This window comes from Mercenaria mercenaria, chromosome 11 (assembly GCF_021730395.1).
Source record: "Mercenaria mercenaria strain notata chromosome 11, MADL_Memer_1, whole genome shotgun sequence".
Lineage (NCBI taxonomy): Eukaryota > Metazoa > Mollusca > Bivalvia > Venerida > Veneridae > Mercenaria > Mercenaria mercenaria.
The window spans coordinates 17461440-17476143 of record NC_069371.1 but is presented as its reverse complement, the minus strand read 5'-3'; the positions used below and the strand labels follow the sequence as shown (position 1 = coordinate 17476143).

The 14704-nt window shown below is 35.3% G+C and overlaps 1 protein-coding gene across 5 annotated transcripts in view; it reads left to right on the top strand.

The window, feature by feature from the left end:
* LOC123530779 (integrin alpha-5-like) overlaps positions 1-14704 on the top strand; it is a 75672-nt gene that overhangs the window by 26039 nt on the left and 34929 nt on the right. For all 5 annotated transcript variants that reach the window (XR_008366277.1, XM_053518662.1, XM_053518661.1 and 2 more), the window contains 9 exons: positions 463-576; positions 927-1007; positions 2021-2239; positions 5592-5755; positions 6080-6223; positions 7134-7283; positions 9300-9388; positions 11684-11873; positions 14342-14448. Coding sequence is in view for 4 of the 5 variants with exons in the window: in XM_053518662.1 (XP_053374637.1) it covers positions 463-576; positions 927-1007; positions 2021-2239; positions 5592-5755; positions 6080-6223; positions 7134-7283; positions 9300-9388; positions 11684-11873; positions 14342-14448 (1258 nt within the window). In the remaining variant the exon portion in view is untranslated. The remainder of the gene's footprint in view (positions 1-462; positions 577-926; positions 1008-2020; positions 2240-5591; positions 5756-6079; positions 6224-7133; positions 7284-9299; positions 9389-11683; positions 11874-14341; positions 14449-14704) is intronic.

The window sequence follows — 14704 nt, the reverse complement described above, 5'->3', positions numbered from 1 at the left end:
TAGGTCAGGTTTGAAACTGGGTCATGTGCGGTCAAAAACTAGGTCAGTAGGTCTAAAAATAGAAAAATCTTGTGACCTCTCTAGAGGCCATATTTTTCATGAGATCTCCATGAAAATTGGTCAGAATGTTCACCTTGATGACATCAAAGTCAAGTTCAAAACTGGGTCATGTGCCTTCAAAAACTAGGTCATTAGCTCAAATAATAGAAAAACCTTGTGACCTCTCTAGAGGCCATATTTTTCAATGGATCTTCATGAAAATTGGTCAGAATTTTTATCTTGATGATATCTAGGTCAAGCTCAAAACTGGGTCACATGAACTCAAAAACTAGGTAACCATATCAAATAATAGAGAAAACAACGTCATACTCTAAACTGGGTCATGTGGGGACAGGTGAGCGGTTCAGGACCATCATGGTCCTCTTGTTTATATTTTACCATTACTTAAATGTAACTTTACAGATGTGGCGATCGGTGCTCCTTATGAAAACAATGGTGTAGGTGCTATTTACATTTATCTCGGTAATGTTGATGCAGGACATGTAATAAAGGACTTATTCTCTCAGAGAATAGCAGGTTTGTTCTTTTACTCTGAAAAAGTGATAATTCACACAATATACATTATGCCTTTGCTTGCATTGTTGTCTAAAACGTTTCCGTCATATTACATAGAATTCAACTTACCATTGATATATTGCAACGATATTGTTTGCAATAGTACCAATGCATTATGTATCTTTGAGAACATTTAAACAATTATACGTTGACAAGAATTTCAGTTCAGAAACGATGAAATCCATCAAAGTTTTGAACAGAGCAGATCTTCTGGATATTATAATTAGCAATGACAAGTTCTCTGTCGTATATGCTGGATGGATTATGGTGTAAGAGCAGTGATAAACACATACATATTAATGTTATTTCAGGCAAGGATTTTGACTTTGGAATAAAATCGTTTGGCTGGAGTCTTTATGGAAATGAAGATGTAGATGACAACAGCTTTCCAGGTTATTTACTTATCATTCAAAATATAGATTTCTATTTTCAAACTGCCATTGTTTAAAGTGTTTGCTCAAGTCGTTGGTGATTTGCACATTCTTATCATACATGTAACAAATCAATGCAATAACATAATAGTAATAAACGACATTAACAGTGGACCTCCATGGCCCAATTGTTAAGGTCGCTGACTTTGAATTATCTGCGCCTAGCCGCTGTAGGTTAGAAACAACTCTTGGTGTGTAGATTCTTTCAGCCCAGAGAGACACCTAGGGTTTTCCACCACTATCAAATGTGGAATGTCGCCATATGACCTATAACTGTGTCGGTATACTCAGATTTTACATAAAATACTTTAATCAAAATATCTGGGACTAACGATCATATGATCGTTTATTTTCTTAGTAACGGTTAAATAAACAAATATTTCTACAGGTCTATGAAAACAATTTTTATTACATACATAAACGGAAATCATGACTGTGTGTCAAGTATCCGAGCAACCTAAATTAAACCCTTGATCCAGCATACAGAAACGTAAAAATGACTACGTTTCTATCTTTTCCAAGACCAGATGGATTAACAAAACATTTTGAAATTATACATTTTGATCAGTATTTTTGTCAACATTAATCACACGGTCTTTTAAGTTTTGATAAAACATACAGTAGACAAATGATACATTTACAATTTGTGAGAAGTTTGGTGTCTAGTTAAAATCCACTTTGTGGATCATTTTCAGTACTTCGACCATCAATTTTCCTTGGTCCCCCCTTTTAAAAACTTATATCCGTCTAGCATAAATCAAGTGCATCATCTATATTTGTTTTGGTTGTTTTGTTTATTGTTCTTTTTGTGGAGTGTTGAATGGTTAAATAATCATAGTATTTTTAGTTGTAAGGATAAATCGGGATTACAAACAATTCAGCAGTTGCAATGGTTTTGACCTCAACGTACATTAGTGTTTCATATAGAAGTAATGTTACCTCAGTATAATTATTAGGTCAGTACTTTTCGACAGATCTTGCGGTCGGAGCCTACGGGTCTGATACAGCTGTCGTGCTAAGATCAAGGCCTATTGTGAAGATAACGATGGAAGCTGCAGTATTTCCAAGTCCCATTCCATACATAGGAAATTCTTTGAGCTGTAGTTTGGACAATATTTCCCTCTGCTTCGAACTGACGACTGTTGTCCAGTTCGGTGCAAACGGCACAAGGAAAGGATATTTAGACGAAATTAGTAAGTACACTGTGTATCTAAAAGCATTTGCATTCAAGAAAGGTATGTTCCGTCGGATTGAAAAAATAATGCTAAGAAGTTGCGTTTTCAAAGTGACAGCACTTGGGATACGCCACAAAATATGATTGACTGTACTCGAGTCTTCTGTTCTATGACTTGGTTGCCTTCTATGTTTCCAAAGGATCTCCTTGCAGATATATTTTGATATATAAAAGCTGTGTGGTATAAACATAATGTTAAATAAATATGTGTTCGGTGTAACATGTAAGATTCATGTTTCAAATGCATTCAAAGCAAAGGAATCGAACATTTTTTTTCAAATGTAAGCTCCTGTTTTAAGCTTTTCTTCCATTTATGAAATATCTATATATGAATTATTAATATGTGAAATGCAGTGGAGATATTATATATGATTTATAACACTGATATGGTTTCGGTTTGTTTGAAAATGCATGTCTTGGTAATTTTCATTTAGTAGTTAGTACAAACATTTATAAATATACATTTTACTCTATACTTTTCAAATTGTACGTTTTGTCTTGGGTGGTTCCAATACTCCCGCTTCCATGGCGTTTGGTATTGTATAACTACCCCTTGGATATGGTGCCTGCTTCTTAATTTTGTCTTAGGGTCCTCAGATCCCCTTTATAAATTCCAGATTGTTTTTTCTGCCCATTGTTTACTCGCAAACCCATTATTCTAACTGGGGGCCATACGCCGCTTTTCATTGAATTACACATTTGTGTATCATTGGAAGTTCCATGTGCATCGCCGTGTCAACACATCCTCGATGTCTCTAAATTGTTTTTAGTACTTGTAACATGTATATTTTTTTATCTCTGCTCGACCCGGTGATAGATGGCAATAACGGTAGCATGCATCTTTACTATCGTCCATGACCAGGCTCAAACCGGACCTGTTGTCGGGTTGAGTGACCTGTAGAGTTTCCACTTTTTCTATTTTAAGAAGAAAATGATAACGTGTCGAGTGCATAAATAATTAATCTGATATCTTAGGAGGTTTGGTGATTGATCTAAATGTGGCAACATTCAAAGAACATTTATATTTTTTGAAGACATATTTGAAATTTGGAATTTTTATGAATATTGTTTTATCATTTTCATTTATTTCTATGCCCCCGAAGGTGGGCATATTAAAATCGCACTGTCCGTCCGTCCGTCCGTGCGTGTGTGCGTCCTGGAAATTCTTATCCGGGCTGTAACTCTTCCATTCATAAAAGGATTTTGAAATAACTTGGCATAAATGTTCACCATAATGAGACGACATGTCATGCGCAAGACTAGGCCCCTAGCTTCAAGGTCAAGGTCACACTAAAAGGTCAAAAGTTAACATGGTCTGTTTGGTGTCCGGTCCATAACTCTGCCATCCATGAAGGGATTTTGAGACAACTTGACATAAATGTTTACCATAAAGAAACGACGTGTCATGCGCAAGACCGAGACCCCTAGCTCTAAGGCCAAGGTCACACTTAGAAATCCAAGGTTAACAGGATTTGTCTCCTGTCCGGTCCATAACTCTGCCATTCATTAGGGGATTTTGAAATTACTTGGCATAAACGTTCATCATAGAGACGACGCGTCATGAGCAAGTACAAGACCCCTTACTCCAAGGTCAAGGTCACACTTAGAGGTCAAAGGTTAACATGGTCTGTTTCTTGTCCGGTTCATAACTCTGCTATTGATGAAGGAATTTAGAAATTACTTGGCATAAATGCTCCCTTTAATGGGATAAGGTGTCATTTGCAAGACCAAGGCCCCTAGATCCAAGGTCAAGGTCACACTTAGAAGTCAAAGGTGTTCTTGTCTGGTCCATAACTATGCCATTTACCAAGGGATATGAAAATAATTTGACACAAATGTTAACCATATGGAGAAGATGTGTTACGCTTATGACCCAGGCCTCTTATGTCAAAGTCAAGGTCACAAATTGATTTGGGCACACCACAGTGGCATTCTTGGGCCTACTTCAGGGGCTCTTGTTTATTTTATTGATATAATTTCATCAGGTAAAACATGAACTGGTTTGCATGTGCCAAACCTCGTCAGTACATTTTTGCTCTGCATCACCGAATACAAATTTTATGATCTACTATTTGTATTGTGTTATGGTATAAGTAGGTGAAAATTTATCTAATAGTGGCAATAAATGCATTTTTACAAATTTATTGAACTGCACCATTATATCTGATGAATGACAGTGCAAATAAATAAACATAAGGCGTGTTGCAGTTAACGTCAAGGTCCGAGTTTAGCTATATGTATTAAGCTAAATAAAAATAAAACATAAAATATTGTGACAGTTTAAAGGGAATTCCTATAGTTTTTAATGCGCATCTTTCTGCGCAGCCGACACTTCCTATGGAAAACTGAGGTGAAGTCAACATTTGTTAAATATGTGACACACAATCTTAAATATGAGGAATCTTGAATAAATAGCATTTCTGATCAGTTTTATAAGTAATAAAATGTTGATATTGGTTTATGTTGTATGACAAGTATCTTGCCATTTTTGTGGTTGTCTTTTCACATCGCATTTTAGTACAAAGACAGTGTTGTTCATTTAATGTAAGACAATTGACTTAGTACTGATAAAACAGTATCACCTTTCAGATAATTTAGCATTCAATTAAAGAAAGAATTAAGAATTTTTAAAACTTTTTTTAACTTCTAGCAGATATACATGTAATCAATTTGGTCAGGTTCGCGCCATTTTCGTTCGAACAGGTGTTGTATTCAAGCGGTCTTAACATAAAATTTAGCCTGGTGACCCATACATTTTTAGCCATTTTTATGCTCGCAATACAATTATGTATACACAAGAAAAACAGGAAATAACTCTATGAAACAGTTTTTTCAAAATTTAAAAAAAGTATTCTTCTCATTGAAAAAAGTGCAAAAAAGTGAATATGACACATGATATTTTTTTTTCGATTTGTACCCATTATTGTAAGGATCTAGTATTACAAATATGACTATGATATCAAAAAAGTATATGATAACATTTGTAAAAGGAGTAAACCTTATTGTGCTGTCTTGATGTATATTTTAGTCGGTATTTATAAAAAAGCAGAAAATGTTGAAAACTTGCTGACAGTTCCAGCAACAACGGGTGTGATCAAAACATTCTTTCACAAAAACAAGCCTGGTGACCTATTGTTTTTATTTGTTATTTGTTTTCAGCACAAAATTTCCTATCAGATATGTGTATTTGAAAAATAACAGTTATGAAAGGAAAAAACTATAGGAATTCTCTTTAAGATAAACAGTTTTCTAGTAAGGCGGACACTTTGCATTGCTTTGCAATACTTTCTTTTTTATTATCTTGCTCACAGACATTGCCTTGCATCTACACTTAGACGCTGAGTATGTGAAAGCCATGGGCTACAGTAGGGTAATATTCAGGGGTACAGATGTATCAGAAACTCTCTCTGAAAACATAACACTAAGAAACACTGCAAGCGGAATTTTCACAATGAAGTACATTTTTGATGTAAAGGTATAACCATTATTTTGCCAAGTCAGATAACACATTTAGATTTGCAAAGTCAGTTGTTTGCTTACGAATCATAAATGAAGATACAGTTAGGCAGTTTGTGCTTATAACATATGCTGATCTTTAGACTGATATAAATATATTAAGCATAATAATCACTTGTACGTGATCAAATATGCTTGAATTGTGTTTGTTATTATAAACTAAAAACTGTGCATGGTATAACAACGGTCTAAAGCACATATTTGTATTTTATGTGATTCTTTCTAACACATGTGAACATTCGTCATATCACAACAAAATGAGTTAACACAATCAATCCTTTAGGGTTACAAGGACAGTCATGAGCCAAAAGATGTGTTTACACCTATTATCATAGACAGTAGTTACGACATACTTCCAGTAAGTGGGGATGGCGTCACTACTGTGCAGCCAATTCTTCATAAAGACTCTACACGTATAAACACGGAAGTAAGTTATCACTACTGACAAGGAGTAAGGACGTAATTATGAACATTTCATCACTTTGTTTAACAATAAATTCATATGTACGAACTCGTTTAAACTTACCCATTTTATTTTTGAAAAGGACGACTTCAACGTGTTGCAACAAATGTTTTATTTTCTTATCAGTAATTAAGTTTTTCTGAATGCTTTGAACATAAATATACTATATTGCCAAGTTGATTGTATTCATGATCTTTAATCAAATATATATTTTGTTGGATATGATTTATCCAGTTTGGACACCATACTTTTTTATTCATGTGTCGATCGAATCTGTGACTACTTTTAGGGTATTTTACCTAGGTGATAAAAGACATCTTTAAATCTCCATTCCCCTGATATCGTAAAAGAGGTGTTTAACTAGTGTCCGGCAGACAACATTTAAACAAAAAAAAAACATTAGTCAATTAAGACGCCCGTGAGCAAAATATAAGAATTCTTGAGCATGTGATACAAACGAATTTCTTCATAATTTTTGACCTGCCATACGTTTTGGAAAAAATTCCCTTTCATTTAAGTAGTTTAATGTCTGGATCTATTTCGTTTTAGGACAAACTTTTATGTGTCTGTCCGTTTTGTGTCGTTTATCCCAAAGACACGCGGACTTCCGAAGCTTTATATGTCAGTATTGTCAACTGTTGCTTGGTTACGTATAATATTAACTTTTGATTTGTAACTGCTATAATTGTGTTGACTTTCACAGTTAAATGGACATTTTTGTTTAGAAACAAAGTATATATTTAGGGGATTGCTGCGTATATATCCGTTCAATTGTAAGATCTATATGTTAATCGGTTCTGTTGTTGCAGTATGCAAAATGCAATATTAAAGACAACATCTAGATTATAATTGTTCGTTGTTTGTTTCCCTGAAGGTGAAATTTGACAACAAATGTGACACAACTGATGGATGTATATCAGACTTAGATCTCGGTGTGGAAATGTTCATATTAGATAAGGATGGACAAGCAACTCTGGTTCAAGAAGGAACAGTACTGTATGTTGGTGCCGCAAATGAGTTAGAGGTGGGTAAATATATACATTGTGAATATCTATATTCAATTTGACATTTTAGAAATATAAAATGTCAGTGATACTTAGAAAGAAAAGGATAGATATTTGCAACTAAGAAAACTTATCACAGAATGTAAATGTTATATAATTTATGGAGTAAATATTTGAAAATACCAACGTAGAAAATATAACGTATGTGTTTGATATATGCAATTTAAATACTAGATATTGTGGAATCTATTTTGAAAGGAGCATGTACGTAGATTAACATAAACTTATATTTCTAGAACATTTAGCTACTAGTACAGGGACCAGAAATGTCTACCATGCATCCCCTTGATTTTATTTATGAATTGGTAAGGAAAAATAAATAAAAATATAATGAAATATTTTATCATATTAAAGGAGGAAATCAATAAAGACAATATATGGTATTAAATTACGCTGTCGGTCAATGTAAAGCTGCATTACATATCAACTTAATGTATTGCAACCATAGTAATGCTGCATTTACCTATATATACCATTAAGTTTTAACTTGTGCTTGGGTTTGCATTCTACAAGTCTACAATTGTTAATAGCTGATATAAAACACACGTTTTGTTCTTTATCATATAAAAGGCAGTATTTTCAGGTACAAACAAACAAAAGAAAGATAACTTTGGTGCCTGTGACTTTGACGTTTGCACATGACACAATCACTTGTAATGGTAAATATTTATGCCAAGTTACTTAAATATACACCAATGCATAAAAAGTTACAGAGTGACAAACAAAATCACCAAAGGTCAAATCTCCAAAGGTGACCTTGACCAAGGAGCTATTGGTCTGGGTCTTGCACATGAAACATCAAATCATTATTGGGAATATTTGCGCCAAAGTTATAGACAGGACAAGAAACAGACCATGTTAACCTTTGACTTCTAAGTGTGACCTTAACCTTTAAGCTAAGGGCCTTGGTCTTGCGATTGACTCGTCGTCTGATTATAGGGAACATTTGTGCCAAGTAATTTTAAAATACCTTGATGAATGGCAGTTATGCACCGGACAAGAAACAGATCATGTTAATATTCAATTGTTACCTTGACATTAGAGCTAGGGGTCGTGTCTTACGCATGACACGTTGTATGATTATGGGGGAGATTTCTGCCAAGTACTTTTGAAATCCCTTGATCAATGGCAGGGTTACGGACAGGACACGGAACAGACCCTGTTAATATTTGACCTCTTAATGTGACCTTGACCTTGAAGCTAGGGTCTGGGTCATGACATGTTATCTCATTATGGGGAACATTTATGCAAAGTTATTTCAAAATCCCTTCATGGATGGCACAGTTATGGACCGGACAAGGTCGGAAGGACGGCCTATTTCTATGCCACTTCCCCCCCCCCCCCCCCCCCCCCCCCCCCCCCAACTTTTATCTTTGAAAATGTTTCCATGAATTTTTTTAACTTTACATGATTTCACTGTTTTCATAGCAACCGTTAGAACAACCTTATAAATGATAATCAGTCATATCTTGGTCATTTTTGAGGATAAAACAATAGTTTAAAAATGGTATCAAAATGGAGCCAAGACATTCGCCTTTTAATAATAGTAATGAACGGTTGCCATGGAAACAGTGAAATCATATAGTTCAAAAGATTTTTTTTATGGGATCATTTTTTGTATTTTGAAAGGGTTGCTACTGCCAAAAATTTTGGTAGAATGGTAGACGTTTCTGGCCCCCATCTACAAGTATATCAAATATTTTAAATAATAATCAAAATTATATTTTGCTTGGTTATACGTGCATTTGGTGTGCACTGCTTTAAAGCTACATACAGCAATGTGTTTACACACATAATGTTAGTTTCATGTTTAGACAGATTTTATGAAGTATTATTGTTCGTCTTTTCAAAAGTGAATGCGGGTCTAATATATCTTTAAGAATAAATTTTTAAAGCACTTTCTAAATTTCGAAAAGTCTGATACTTATCTGAAAACTGTAGATGTGCTTGAAGGTAGTTATAAAATTCTTTTCCAGATTATAGTTGATGTAAGAAATATTTTACACACATCTTACAATGCTGCGTTGACTGGAACAATAACATCAATGACCTCCCATCACAGAGAGTAAGTATTTATAACTCGTCACAGTCATTTACTTTCATCAGATTAAATCTGGTCTTGATTTCACCACGAATTCTTCACATATTATCTGATATATATTGACAGATAAATTATATCAATGATTAAATAATAGCATATATCGTCAAATGTTTTTGGTATGTTTCTGAATGTGAACCTGTACCTTGTGCGCTTCTTCAGTCAAATGTTGATTTTACATCTTGTATCAAATATTGACATATTTCTGTGTTTTATATCGCATGTTAACATTTTTTTAGCTCACCTGAGCCAAAGGCTCATGGTGAGCTATTGTGACCGCTCAATGTCCGGCGTCCGTCCTGCGTCGTGCGTCGTCCGTCCGTCAACATTTCCTAAAAAATTTCTTCTTAAAAACCAATGGGCAGAATTACACCAAACTTCACAGGAATGATTCTTGCGTGGCCCCCTTTCGAAATTATTAAAGAATTGAATTCCATGCAGAACTCTGGTTGACATGGCAACCGAAAGGAAAAACTTTAAAAATCTTCTTCTAAAATAACCAGAAGCCTAGAGATTAGATATTTGGTGTGAAGCATTGCCTAGTGGACCTCTACCAAGTTTGTTCAAATCATGACCCCGCCCCAGGGGTCACTTGATTTTACATAGGAAAATCTTTAAAAATCTTCTTCTCCAAAACCAGAAGCCCTAGAGCTTAGATATTTCACATGTAGCATTGCCTAGTGGACCTCTACTAAAATTATTCAAATCATGACCCCGGGTTCAAAATTGACCCCGCCACAGGGGTCACTTGATTTTACATAGAAAAGTCTTCAAAAATTTTCTAAAAAATAAACCAGAAGGCCTAGAGCTTAGATATTTCACATGTAGCATGGCCTAGTGGACCTCTACAAAATTTGTTCAAATCATGACCCCCGGGGTCAAAATTGACACCGCCCCAGGGGTCACTTGATTTTACATAGGAAAATCTTCAAAATTTTTCTAAAAATAAACCAAAAGGCTTAGAGCTTAGATATTTCACTTGTAGCATGGCCTAGTGGACCTCTACAAAATTTGTTCAAATCATGACCCCCGGGGTCAAAATTGACCACGCCCCAGGGTCACTTGATTTTACATAGGAAAATCTTAAGAAATCTTCTCCTCAAAAACCAGAAGCTCTAGAGCTAAGATATTTGACCTGTAGCATTGCCTAGTGGACTTCTACTAAAGTTGTTCAAATCATGACCCCGGGATGAAAATTGACCCCGCCCCAGGGGTCACTTGATTTTACATATGAAAATCTTCAAAAATTTTCTAAAAATAAACCAGAAGGCATAGAGCTTAGATATTTCACATGTAGCATTGCCTAGTGGACCTCTACAACATTTGTTCAAATCATGACCCCCTGGGTCAAAATTGACCTCGCCCCAGGGGTCACTTGATTTTACATAGGAAAATCTTCAAAAATTTTCTAAAAATAAACCAGAAGGCCTAGAGCTTAGATATTTCACATGTAGCATGGCCTAGTGGACCTCTAAAAAAATTTATTCAAATAATGACCCCCGGGGTCAAAATTGACACAGCCCCAGGGGTCACTTGATTTTACATAGGAAAATCTTCAAAAATTTTCTAAAAATAAACCAGAAGGTCTAGAGCTTAGATATTTCACTTGTAGCATGGCCTAGTGGACCTCTACAAAATTTGTTCAATTCATGACCCCCGGGGTCAAAATTGACCACACCCCAGGGGTCACTTGATTTTACATAGGAAAATCTTAAGAAATCTTCTCCTCAAAAACCAGAAGCCCTAGAGCTTAGATATTTGACCTGTAGCATTGCCTAGTAGACTTCTACTAAAATTGTTCAAATCATGACACCCCCCCCCCACCCCCAGGTCAAATTGACCCAGCTCAAGGGGTTACTTGATTGTACATAGAGAAATCTTCATAAATTGGCTTAAAATAAACCATAAGGCCTATATCTTAGATATTTGATATGTAACATTGCCTAGTAGACTTCTACAAACATTGTTCAAATCATGACCCCCGGGGTAAAATTGGCCCCGTCCCATGGGTTACTTGATTGTACATCTGAAAATATTCCAAAAAATTTCTAAAAATCATCAGTTTGACACTTGAAACATGTAGCACATATTACTCAGGTGAGCGATCCAGTGTCATCATGACCCTCATGTTTATATTTTCAGTCTATAATGTCCGCTTCCTCTTATTTTTGCATTATAATTTTGATCGACTTTGATAATATTGATTATTTTCGACCGAATGCCTGTCAATGTCCCACCTTTTAATATTTATTATTCATTTAGTGCTGAAAATAGTGATAACATCGCTACATGTAAATATGACTATTCAACGAACCGTCATACCGACCTTACATGTGAAGCAAACAGAAAGCTTGGGATGGGTGCCAGTATTCGAATAAAGTTGTACTTTAACGTAACCGAGAGACTTTTAGTTCCAGATTTGAACATTGGAAAAATGCAAAACTCACTAAGTGTAAGTAAAAATGTTAAAGAAGTAAGTGTTGAACTCTAGTAAGCGTACAGCGAAGCCCGACAACGCACAGTGCCACACACACGGCTAGCGAAACATTATCAATCGACAGATTTACATTCGAAAAGGAAAAGAAGGCCTCGTACTTGTTCCAAATTAATAAACCAATCACAAAGTTCTAGCGTCTTGTTGTTTGTGTGCAGCACACATTTAAAATTGACCAATGGCCAGGCTACATGCTGTGGTGGGTGTCCAAACTCAGTTTCAAAACCAAACACGTCAGAAATTTCAATTAAAAATGTAATATAGTACATGTATTTCAATTAAAGCACATCAGTGAACAAATACTTTAGTATACGTTAAAATGATCACCACAAGTATACAACAACAAACATAGCATTTGAATGGTGCAAGCATGTACTACTAGAAAGTGAATAATAGGGTCTCCCTCCGGAGAAAGCTCAGTAACACTGAAAATGAAGATGAAGTCATGAGGTAGGGTTCGTAAATCTGTTTATGACACGACTTGCACTTCGATTTTTCTATTGTTTTTTTAATTATCAAAACATCTTTTAATTTGAGTGTATGCTTACATAGATAATCGCAAATTTCTATAACAATGCACCAATAAGTAAAGTCAAAGTTTTAAATTTTGTGCCCGACTCGTTTTATGATTAAACTAAACTAATAAAAATGTTTAGTAAATTAAAACGATTATAAGTCCTCTTCTGGTTGAGAACATGTTTTTGGGACAAAAGGATTGCCGTCCGTCCAGTTTTGTGCCCGGTCCATAAATCCATCATTCATCAAGGGATTTTAATAATGTATAAAATAAATGTTTCCTATGACACAAAGTGTCATGAACAAAACCTGGACCTCTAACTCAAACGTCAATTTCATATTTTGAGATCAAACGTCAAGAGGGTTTTTTCCTTTCCCACCGGTAAATCAGTAATCCACGGATGGATGTTGATTTTACTTGGCATAAATGTTTCCCATAATAAAACGACGTGTCATGCACAGGTTTACGACAACTGACTAATGGTCAAGGTCACAATAAGACGTTAACATAGCATGAGCACGGTCTGCTAAGTGTCGAGTCCAGAGCTCTGTCATCAGTTAAGGAATAATAATTTTACTTGGCAGAAATATTCCTAATATTCGAACAATATGTCATGCGCAACACCCAGAACCCTAGCTTCAAGTTCAAAGTCACAAATAGATGTCAATTGTCAGTAGGATTTTTCCTGTTATCTGTGTCATTCAATAAGGGATTTTAATATTAATTGATATAAATATTTCAAATAATAAGACAACTAGACTTGTGCAGCTCCCAGATCCTTGGCTTTAAAGGTCAAGGTCACAGTTGGAGGTCGGAAATCTGAAACAAATTCCTGTCAAGTGCATAACTCTGTCTTTGATCAGGGAAATTTAGTATCACTTCAAACAAGTTATAATAAGACTATGTGACGATGTGTCATGTGTAATACCCAGACCCCTAGCTCAAAAGGTCAGTGTCACACCCGGAGGTCAATAGTCAACATTCCAGTCTGTAAAACATGTAAGGTCACTTTTCTTGTCCTGTTCCTAGCATTTTCGTCTATACCTGAATATGTGAATAACTTAAACGTAAACTTATGTGTCATATGGACCCAATTAAAACAATGTTGGCGTAGTTTAAAATATGATGAAATATTTTGCTGCATTTATTCTTGTAGTTTACCACAGATTTAAAAATGTAATGTTACTACCGATATTATTATATACGAAATAATAAGACCATACTTTATGCCTTCATGTCAAAATGGTACACCTAAGGCCATAAATGCTTGAGGGCATATTAAAACTAGGTCTGCCTATAGCTAGAAGACACAAACAAGCCGTTTATTGTCTTTTTTATTATATACATTATTTTCATTTTTTATCGTACTTCCCAAATACTTATAAGTAGAATGAATTGCTTTGTTTCAACTAAATGCCGTCAATATTTGCAAATCTGTTCTAAAACGTCCAGCACCTCATCTGCAATACTGACGTTGTTGTATTATCTTGACAACAGAACGTTACGCAGGCACACTGAGCTGTAACGGATCCGTCAACGGCGGCCGTAATGACGGTTTTCAATTGCGTTTCAGTATCTGTTTATAGTAACGTGCATAATAATGCGTTGAATTTGTATAAAAATATAGAGTAAATTTCGAATTTAGATTAAATGTTAAAGGAAATATATTGTCTGGCGATGCGGAGACGACAGCCGATCACCGGCTTGAAAGAAGATTCTAGGCAGAAATGTTTAGATATTTCAAATATTCTCTACGTATGTACGTCATTCGGTTAAACTTGGCACGTCGCTTTGCTTGTAATATGTGTTTTAAATTTATTATTGCATCTTCTTTATACACTGAATTATGTCACGTGATGATATTCTATTATTTTATAGTTGTTTTAATACATCAAATGTTTTGTTCCAGATTTCACTTTACACATCGCAGGCAAATCGAGACAGCAATGCCTATAACAACGTTTTTGAAAGTCAGATCAATGTTAAGCTGAAGTATGACCTTTTGTTAGAAGTTGAGTACGTACAGATAATTTGTTTGTTTGTTTTGGATTTAACGCCGTTTTTCAACAGTATTTCAGTCATATAACGGCGGGCAGTTAACCTAACCAGTTTTCCTGGATTCTGTACCAGTCAAACCTGTTCTCCGCAAGTAACGGTCAATTTCCCCACATGAATTATCAGACACAATGTATTTTATCAAATCGTCACGAAGAACATATGTGCCCCCAGGGGATCGAACTTGCGACCCCGCGATCAGAAGACAAATGCTCTC